Here is a 10351-nt window from a genome sequence, read left to right as displayed (position 1 = left end):
GACTGCTATCTCCCAAGTAACTATCCTACAGTAGGTGCTCAAGAAAGCACTATTGAATAAATGGAGAGATGGCAAACCCAGCTTTAACAACAGCCCCGTTTCCTCACAGGGTGATGTTGGCATCATAGGATAATGTTATTTCACAAAATATGTTCTGTCCTGAATTAGAACCAGAAAATAGTGTCACATTTCAGTAGTGAAAATGGTGGGCCAAGATCTGGCCTATATGGGTTGTTTCCCATCCCTGGACGCAGGGCTTGGAGTTTTAAGGTAAAAGATTTAAATATATTTTGTTTTTTCTTTTTCATGGTTTAGTTGCATTTTTTTTCCTATCACCACTTTTTTTTTTTTTTTTTTTTTTTTTGGCTGCACTGTGCGGCATGCAGGATCTTAGGTCCCCGACCAGGGACCAGGGATCAAACCCACACCCCCTGCAGGGGAAGTGTGGAGTCTTAACCACTGGACCTCCTGGGAATTCCCTCTAGCACCGCTTTTGAAGTATTACCTAATCCTATCTTGTCCTTTTTGAGAACCCATGTTTCATGGATGACATTTGGCTTGCAGAAGGTTCCGGGGCTGGAGCTGAAGCAGTGAACACTGGAGGTATTAACAGACTGGATTGCATCGGTGGTGATGGCTCTGTGGCCACAGGCTCCAGTGTTATCCTGTGCTTTGGAGACAGAGGACCCTGAATAGTGACTGAGGTTGGGAGGGAATGTGCTCCCAGGGACAGATTTCTAAGCTGCTAGTTATAATGAACAACTCTCTACTGGCCACTGGCCACGGCTATAGCCCTGGGCAAATTCACTTGACCTTCTGGACTCTCATCTCTGAAGCTGAATGGGAAAACATGAGCCTACTGCACAGTGATTAAGTTTGTGTGTTCCCATGTCAGACAAATTTGAAGTTCCATCCTAGGGGATCACCACTTCCTTGCTGTGTGGCTTTAGGCTAGTCAATGAACGTCTCTAAGCATCTTTGGCTTCCTCACCTGTAATGTGGGGACAGTAACAGAACCCACGCTTGATAAAACTGTTGTGAGTGTGAAACGAAATGAAGTCCTGACTCAATCATGTTGAGATTTTCAGATGACTTCCAAAATGATACAATTTAATATTAACATTTGAATACTTTTTAAAATAGAACATGTATTTTTCCTCAAAATAATATATATTTGTTTTTGTGCAGAAAGGTTTATAAAGAGCCAACATGGATCCATTTTATACTCCTTTTTACTATTTCTGTTTTTAATTTTGCAGGTTTCTGCATTATTCATGACTTTCAGTTAGTAATGGAGGAGGACAGAGATCCCTTAAACCGCTCACCATTTTCCAGTCTCTTCCTGCTTACAAATTAATTCATCACAGTTCTTAATTCCTCTTTTGGCAGTGTAGTTTTCGATGTGTTTATTTCTGGTTATATCCAACTGTGGATAGTATCACTTAGGTTGTTTCAGACAGAAGGAAGAATTTCTTAGCAGTGAGTTTAGATTCTTCTAAAATAAACTTCCCCCACTTAATATATATATGTATTTAAATCGTAATCTTAGCAAATGCAAAACACTGGCTTTTCCTGACTGTCAGATTATGTTGTAGAAGAGTGTTTTTTAAACCATGACCCTTTAGTGAGTGGTGGAATCAATTTGCCAGTTGAGACTAGCATTAAAAATAAATGAAATAGGGCTTCCCTGGTGGCGCAGTGGTTGAGAATCCGCCTGCCAATGCAGGCGACACGGGTTCGAGCCCTGGTCTGGGAAGATCCCACATGCCGCGGAGCAACTAGCCCGTGAGCCACAATTACTGAGCCTGTGCATCTGGAGCCTGTGCTCCGCAACAAGAGAGGCCGCGATAGTGAGAGGCCCGCTCACCGCGATGAAGAGTGGCCCCCGCTTGCCACAACTAGAGAAAGCCCTCGCACAGAAACGAAGACGCAACAGACATAAATTAATTAATTAATTAATTAAAAAAAATAAAAATAAAAAAAATAAATGAAATAGAATAGAAAATATCATAGTGCACTGCATGTAGTAAGTATTCTTTTGTATTTAAACAGGCATCTGCTGGATCAAGGAGGAAAATGTATTTCTTTGTCTGGCTTGTGGTTAAAAAAAAACAAGGGACTTCCCTGGTGGCGCAGTGGTTAGGAATCCGCCTGCCAGTGCAGGAGACACGGGTTCGATCCCTGGTCCGGGAAAACCCCGCATGCCGCGGAGCAACGGAGCAACTAAGCCCGTGCGCCACAACTACTGAAGCCTGCGCGCCTTGAGCTCATGCTCCGCACCAAGAGAAGCCACCGCAATGAGAAGGCCGCACACTGCAACAAAGAGCAGCCCCCCCGCTCGCCGCAACTAGAGAAAGACTGTACGCAGCAACGAATACCAAAACGCAGCCAAAAAAACAAAACAAAACAAAAACAACCTGTGTTCAAAAGCCCCCATATTAAAGGCATTTGATTGGTCATAGGATATAACCTGCTGCGATTATTTGAGAGCTAAGGTCAAAGAGATACTTTTCCCTGATGCTCTGTATTTCAAATGGTCTTGATTTTCAATCCCTTTTGCTTTCAGTTCCACTAACTAGGGCCTGAAGGGAAAAGGTGTGTGTGTGTGTGTGTGTGTGTGTGTGTGTGTGTGTGTGTGTGTGTGTGTGTGTGTGTGTGTGTGTGTGTAGCACTTGTCTTTTGGGTCAGATAATTCTCTCCTGTGGAGGTTGTCCTGTGTGTTTGCAGGATGTTTAGCATCATTCCTGGCCTCTACCCACTTGATGCCAGTAGCACCCTTCTCCCACCATTAGCTCTGATCAGTTGGAGATGAAATATCTCCAGACGTTGCCAAATGTCCCTGTGGAGTGTGGGTGGGGTGCTCCTGGTTGAGAACCACTGGTCTAGACCACAGCGGCCTGGCTTCCCTGTAAAACTCCTGGCCTCCCCCATGCTAAGTCCAGGGCTCTATCCAGATTCAAAGGAAGGCTTGCCCAAGCCTAGCCCAGCTCTGTCTGACGAGCTGACCTCAGCACCATCTAAAGCCACCATCAGTTACAGAATCAAGATCAGATTCACAAGTTGGGTCTTAGGAGCCCTGGGTGCATGACTCTCTCCTGTCAGGGGCTCTTGGAGTGAGTCTAGGCTAGTCCCTTATCTCCTTGGCACCTGGTGACACGACACCTGTCTTAGCCACATCAAAAGGGAGCTGAGTGGAGAAGGGATGGTTTAATAGACAGGAAAGCCCTTTGGAGAGTTAAAAGCTCTCTTCAACGGGGAGTGATGATGATGATTATATGTTGGGGGATAAATCACGTAGTGCATCAGCCTCATTGCCCACAGCTCTTTTCTCCCAGGGAAAAAGGGAAGTACATGTGGGGAACATAGCAACTGAGTAGGCAGGAAAGACTCACCCCTTTAATTCAATTTTTTTTTTTTTTTGGCCAAGCCACGCAGCTTGCAGGATCTTAGTTCCCTGACCAGGGACTGAACCCGTGTCCCCTGCAGTGAAAGTGTGGAGGTGTGGAGCTCTAACCACTGGACTGCCAGGGAATTCCCTATTTTTTTTTTTTTTTACTGTAAATCAAGTGAAAATCCCAAGCTAAAGCCCTGGCATTTACATCTAACCATGCCTGGAGCGTGTTCCCAAGGAATGCCTCTCCCTGAGCCAGGGCAGAGGTCTGGCTGGGATGCCTGGGGCAGCCTATCCAGCCTGGAGGCAAGGATATTGATACTGACTCTGCAGCCTCTGTTACTGTTTCTTTCAATCAAAAGGCTTGGTAGAGGGTGAAGTCTGGGAAAGGGAACTGTGGGATAGGTTTTTGCCTTCTACTAACAACTTTATAATATTCAGAAAAGGCGTGAGCGGTGACCTCAGAACTTACCCCTTCTCACTCTTGACTTTCCCACTGTTTTCTTCTTTAACTATTTGGAATTCGCCCGTGAAGACATCTAGCACTGGGCTTTACTTTGAGGGCAGATTTGTTTTTTTTCTTTTTTTTTTGGCCACGCCGCACAGCTTGTGGGATCTTAGTTCCCGGACCAGGGATCGAACCCAGGCCCATGGCAGTGAAAGCGCTGAGTCTTAACCACTTGACCGCCAGGGAATTCCTGAAGACTATTTATTTCTAATTCAATCTGTTTACTTGTTATAGGTCTATTCAAATTTTCTCTTTATTCTTGGGTCAATTTTAATAATTTGTATTTCTAGGAATTCATTCATTTTATCTAAGTTGTCTTTTTTTGGCATGAAGTTGTTCATAATATTCCTTATAATTCTTTAAGTTTCTGCAGCTCTGATTTTGGTAATTTGTGTCTTTTATTTTCTTGGTCAGTCTAGCTATATCTTCCTGATGTACTGACCTTCCTATCAATATAAAATGTCCCTCTTTGTTCTAGTAATATTTTTTGTCTTAAAATCAATTTTTTTCTGATAGCAATATAGCCTCTCCAGCTCTCTCATGCTTACTCTTTGCATGGATTCCAATTTTTTACTTTCAACTCCTTTGTGTCTTTGAATCTAAGGTGAGTCTCTTGTAGGCAGCATATAGTTCAGTCTCACTTTTTAAATCTAGTCTGGCAAGCTCTGCCTTTTGATTGAAGTGTTTTTTCCATTTACATTTAATAATTTACATTAAATTATTCATATAGTTGGATTTACATCTGTCATTTTGTTATGTTTTTTTATTCGTCTCATCTCATGTTTTGTTCCTGTGTTATTTCTTTAATGCCTTTTATTGTGTTAAATAAATATTTTTAGTCTACTCTTTTGATTCTTCTGTTGATTTAAAAAAATTTTTTTGAGTTGTTTTCTTAGTGGTTGACTTAGGGATTATAATGTGCATCTTAATTTATCACAGTCTATTCTGGAATACTAAATATTTTCTATTTGATGGGTCATTGTTATCCTACCTTTTTTCAATTATTTAAACATGGCTTCCTTTAGTTCTTTGAACATATTTATAATAGCTTCTTTGAAGCCTTTGTCTGCTAAAGCCAACATCTAGGGACACATAGAGACACTTTCTGTTGACTGCTTTTTTTTCCTGAGTATGTTTACATACGTCTCACAACTTTTATTGAACACTGGAAATTTTAGAGGGAAGATTTTTTTTTTGTAGCAACTCGGTATTTTTTCCTTCCTGATGATTGTTGTTCTTGTTTTGCTTGGGTGTTTGGTAATTTACTTCCTGGACTAAATCTGTCAAGTCGGTCTCCTCCACAATGTGTAGCTACTGATGTCTCTGCTTAATTTTTTTTTCATATTTTTATTTTTAAACCTGGCTTCCTAGGGGTCGCCTCTGTATCCACATAGTTTAATATTCAGCCAAAAGTTGGTCCAAGGTTGTGCTCAAACTTTGAGCCAGTAAGGCTTCTGTTCTCCCATGGAAAGTGCAGCACGCAGTCATCTACACAGGCTCCAACGGCCAGGGATTAAGTGGCTTGGGCCTGCTCTGGTCTCTGCTACACATGCGCATAACCTCTAGTCAACCAAGATATACACAGAGCTCTTCAGGCCCCCTGTGGCTGCCTCACTCCCCAGGAACTCCAAGCTTTCAGTCCATTGTTTGTGCCAAATAGGGTTACAACCTTGGACTGCTAGAGCTGCCGGCCTCCCCTGTTCTCTTCCCACCAAGATTGCCACTTTAGCCAATACTCCTTCAAACCAAGTGAGCCCCATCAGACAGTAACAGTGAAGCTGTTGGTATTCAGGGGGCTACCCACCCTGGTTGAACTATTATGCCCATAGAACTGGGGGTGGGGAAATCAGAGAAGTCTCAGGTAAGTATAGCACAAACTTGAAGTTTGGTGGTTTTATGAATAAAAACTCTCAGTTTGTTGTATGACTTCGGTTGATTTTCAGCGTGCTAACCTAGCACTAGACGGTTTTGTCCAGCTTTATAGTTGCTTTTAAAAATTATTATTGTGGTAAAATATATATAACAAAGTTTACCATTGTAACCAGTTTAAATTCAGTGGCATTAAATTGTTACATTGACATCTATGTGCAACCATCACCACCATCCACCTCCAGAACTTTTTCATCATCTCAAATTGAAACTCTGTACCTATTAAATAATAACTCCCCATTTTCCCATCCCCCCAGTCCCTGGCAACCACTATTCTACTTTCTGCCTTAGTTAATCCTCACAACAAACCCTTTGTCTTAAGTATGTAAATGAAATTATATTTTACGGACGGGGACGGGAGTTAAGTTCTGAAGTTAGCACAAAAGGCCAAAATTGGTATAATCAAAATTGCCTGATTTAAACACTCACTTTTGGGGACTTCCCTGGTGGCGCAGTGGTTGAGAATCTGCCTGCTAATGCAGGGGACACGGGTTCAAGCCCTGGTCTGGGAAGATCCCACATGCCGCGGAGCAACTAGGCCCGTGAGCCACAACTACTGAGCCTGCGCGTCTGGAGCCTGTGCTCCGCAACAAGAGAGGCCGCGATAGTGAGAGGCCCGCGCACCGCGAGGAAGAGTGGCCCCCGCTTGCCACAACTAGAGAAAGCCCTCGCACAGAAACGAAGACCCAACACAGCCAAAAATAAATTAATTAATTAAAAAAATAAAATAAAATAAAAAAATAAACACTCACTTTCATTGGATGCTCACCCTGGGATGTATAGGCCGTTGGGTGAAATGGTAGCGGACTTATAAACTACACTCTCACCCCCAGCACCTATGTTTGACTTGAAAGTAGTTAACTTTGATGCGACTCCACTTGACTAGTATCATCCACGTTTTACGGATGAGGAAGTGGACAAGTGGAGGGGCAGAGTAGAGGATGCCCAGTAGTCCTTGCAGGGGGTCGAGAGGGAGGTCCAAACTGAGGCAGGGGCTGGAGAGCAGGGTCCTGAGTCGGGGACGGGCTCACGGTGGGGGGCTACTGATTCCTCAGAGAGCCAAAGGATAGAGGGCTAGACCCCATTCACCATCTCTTCAACATTCACAGCCCTTCCCCACAAAGTCATTCACCTGCTCAGAGGGCTTCAGGTTTTTCTACCCGTGGTAACCACCGAGGTGCCTGCGTTGCTAGGTTACCGGCCAATCTCAGAAGGCGGGACTCAGCGTCTGATTGACTTTCTTCTTCACCATTAAATTCCTTATTCTGCTCAGTTCGTTCCACCTCCTTGAGGACTGACCAATCAGGAGCACCATCTCTCTAACCCTCCACCAATTGGAAGACTCGGGCCTCCCTCTGGGTTGGGCTGACCGAGTAAGGCGGGGAGAAACGGAAGGGAAAGGGGCGGAGCTTCTTCGTCCCGCCCCTTCTCAAGGAGGCAGGCAGGGAGTCCTGCATTAGCAGCAGGCAAGAACTGGGGAAGGACGTAAGACTTGACCAATCAGAGCTCACCATAACAGCCGAGGTAGCCAATAGGCAGCGGTGAAGGAAAATGGGGCGGGGCCGGTGGGGTGGAAGGAACAGTAGGCGGTGGATGGGAGAGCTGGCGCAGCTGCCGTGGTGGCAGCGGCTGAAGTGGCGGTGGCTGCGGCGGCTGCTGCAGCTGCAACAGCTCCGGGCTCGTGGCTTTGGCGGCGGCGCCGGAGGGCTGGGCTGCGCGGTGCGGATCCCGGCGCGCGGTCCGGGTTGCTGGGGCGGCGCATGTAAGAATTCAAGGGGTGTGAGGGTTGGCCTGATGGAGAGGGCAGGGGTCAAGGGTCAGGGGGCTCGGAATGAGGGCATTGGAACGTGGGAGGCGGGCAGGTAGGGCCAAGAGGAGCTGCGGGGAAGTCATCGCCGCTTTTCTCTCCCTCCAGCCCTGGTCGCGGGGACCCCAGCGTGGGGATCGCCCGGGGAAGCCCGGGGCGGGGAGAAGGGGCGCAAAGACGAGCACGTGGAGCAGGAGCCCGCACTCCTCTTCGTTACCCTCCTCCCTCGTCTGCTTGTCTCCCTGGCGCCCTCAGGCGACCCACCCCGTAAGAGCCTGCCTGCCTTCTTTCCCTAGGACATGTCCCTAGGGGTGACCCTTCCCTTCTGGCTCCTCAACAGAGGGAGAAACACTGTGACCCTGGGCAAGTCCCTTCTCTCCTCTGGGCCTCACTTTTTCCTCTCTGTGAAATAATGGGTTTGAATTCAGATGAGGGGACCCTCTGGGAAGAGATGAAGGGTAATGGTTAAGTGGGGAGGGTCCCTGAATTCAGACTGCAATATGCAAACCCAGACTGGGTTGCAATATGGACTCTATCACTTCCCTGCTGTTTATTTACAAGAAGTAGTTTAAGTTAACCCTGCTAAGCCTCAGTTTCCTCATCTGTGAAGTGGGGACATTAGCTAAGTAAGATTTCCTAACAGCAGCACTATTCACATTTTGAGCCACATATTTCTATGTTGTGGTGGGTCTCACCTGTGTATGGTAGGATGTTTCCGGGCATCCCTGGCCTCTACCTACTATTATCCCCTACTTGTGACAATCAGAAATGTCTCCATACATTGCTAATGTGTGTGTGTGGCGGGGGAATCACCCCGGCTGAGAGCCACAGAACTAATGCATGCATTGCAAGCAACCAGTCATATATTATACAGTTAAAATAAAAACCAGTAGCTATTTTGATAACAATGATACAATTAAAAAAGTTCTTCTTGATGAGTTGAGAAAGTTAATAGATTCTCCAGCCTTCAAAATAAATATGGGAGAGAATGACAAGATGTTAATAATTGTCAAAGCTGAGTGATCAACACAAGGAAGTTCATTTATATATTCTCTCTACGTTTGAGCGTGTTTGAAAATATCTGTGATAAAAAGTTAAGCCAAAAAGAAAAAAAATAAAACATATAATGCTTAAGACAGCCAAATGGTAACATCTCATTTGGAATTTCCTTTTCTGTCTTCCCACTACTGAGATTTAAAAGTGAAATTAATCCCCAGATCTGGAGGAAACTTAAAAAAAAAATCTCGCAGGAAGTTTGCTGGGCAGAGCACTACAGGCTTAGCAGCAAAGAATGGTGCTCACTTTTACTGCCTAATTTTAAGAAGATATTGACGCACAGGGGCCTGCCCTGGATTGTCCTGGTGATTCCTGAAGGAAGTAAATTGATGGGTTGCCATTCAGTGGGTTAGTTTGGAGGCAAACTTGATTGAGACCAGAATACGGCAGTTTGAGGAAGGAACCTGCTGCTGTTTTCAAGTTCAAAGGTCTGCTGTTAGATCTGCTGAGTGTTTGCTTTTCTTTTGGTCCTCCTCAGCGGAAATGGGAATGTTTATAAATAGGAACTGTAACAGGCTAGTTCTGACCGTTTTGAATTGGGAGTTCAGAATGAGCGTTTTTGCTGTGTGATTCCGGACATCACTTAAAAAAATATTCTAGTCTCTTCCCCTTCCTCCCCAAATACCTAAATCTAGGAGAATAATAAGAGTGATATGGGCAAATCTAGATGACCTGGCACACTAACTCTTTATAGGTCATTGGAGCTAAGTGCTACCTAAATACCAGGGCTGGGACATGGAGGAATTGTAGTATGGTGGCTGGGAGCACAGGTCTGGAGTCAGATTGTGTAGTTCAAAGCTTGGCTTTCCAGCTGTGGGTTCTTGGACAAGTAAGTTACTTAACTTCTCTGAGCCTAAAGCACCCCCCTCTGTAATGGGGGATAATAATCCTACTTATCTATTACGAAGTTTCAATCAGCTTTACTTAAAAATTGCTAGAAGAGCCCCAGCATATAGTAAGCGCTCACTGAGTATTAACTACTATTATTTGAATGGTTGTATATATATATATTTTTAAGTCTTTAAAACCTCTATGAAACTCACACACAAACAAGGGTTAAGAAGGGTAGAGGGGGAACATATTAGCCATAATCCCAATCTCCAAACATAATTACCCTTAACTTTTCAGTATTTAATCTTGCACAGAATTTTAGTGCTATTATACTGCAATACTCTTTTTTATTGAAATATAATTCACATTACTATAAGATCCATCATCTTACATGTTAAAGGGTACCATTCTGTGGTTTTTAGTATATTTGTAAGGTTATGCAGCCATCACCACTATCTAATTCCAGAACATTTTCATTAGTAGTGGTTGTATTTTGATAATTGTCCTTTTTTTTTTTTAATCCCCCAAACCCTAGAAGATGCCACTGATGGAGAAGTTTCTGAGAAGAACCTCTGGGCCAGTGGCTTTGAACTGGAGCTCAAAGCAGAGACTATTTAAAGCTCTGGACATCACATCCTGAGGGCTGTAGGAGAGGAGAACATGGCCGTGAGTTTAGATGACGACGTTCCCCTCATCCTGACCTTGGATGAAGGTGGCAGCACCCCACTGGTTCCCTCCAACGGCCTGGGCCAAGAGGATCTGCCCAGCAGAAGTAAGATGGTAGGGTGGGCTGGGGGAGGGGGTGCAGCTTTTCTGTTTCAGGGGGTGA

The 10351-nt window shown here is 44.7% G+C and overlaps 2 protein-coding genes across 3 annotated transcripts in view; one reads left to right on the top strand and one right to left on the bottom strand.

The window, feature by feature from the left end:
* Positions 1-7027, bottom strand: part of IQCD (IQ motif containing D) — a 22932-nt gene extending 15905 nt beyond the window's left edge. For both annotated transcript variants that reach the window (XM_007170879.2, XM_057526838.1), the window contains exon 1: positions 6961-7027. The gene's annotated coding sequence lies outside the window, so the exon portion shown is untranslated. The remainder of the gene's footprint in view (positions 1-6960) is intronic.
* Positions 7028-7406: 379 nt separating this feature from the next.
* Positions 7407-10351, top strand: part of TPCN1 (two pore segment channel 1) — a 64273-nt gene continuing 61328 nt past the window's right edge. Inside the window, exons 1-2 of the mRNA XM_007170881.3 lie at positions 7407-7590; positions 10058-10294. Coding sequence (XP_007170943.2) covers positions 10183-10294 — 112 coding nt within the window. The 5' untranslated portion in view covers positions 7407-7590; positions 10058-10182. The remainder of the gene's footprint in view (positions 7591-10057; positions 10295-10351) is intronic.

This window comes from Balaenoptera acutorostrata, chromosome 13 (assembly GCF_949987535.1).
Source record: "Balaenoptera acutorostrata chromosome 13, mBalAcu1.1, whole genome shotgun sequence".
NCBI classification, from domain to species: Eukaryota; Metazoa; Chordata; class Mammalia; order Artiodactyla; family Balaenopteridae; genus Balaenoptera; species Balaenoptera acutorostrata.
The sequence above is the reverse complement of the archived record's forward strand: the minus strand, read 5'-3'. Positions and strand labels throughout refer to the sequence as shown.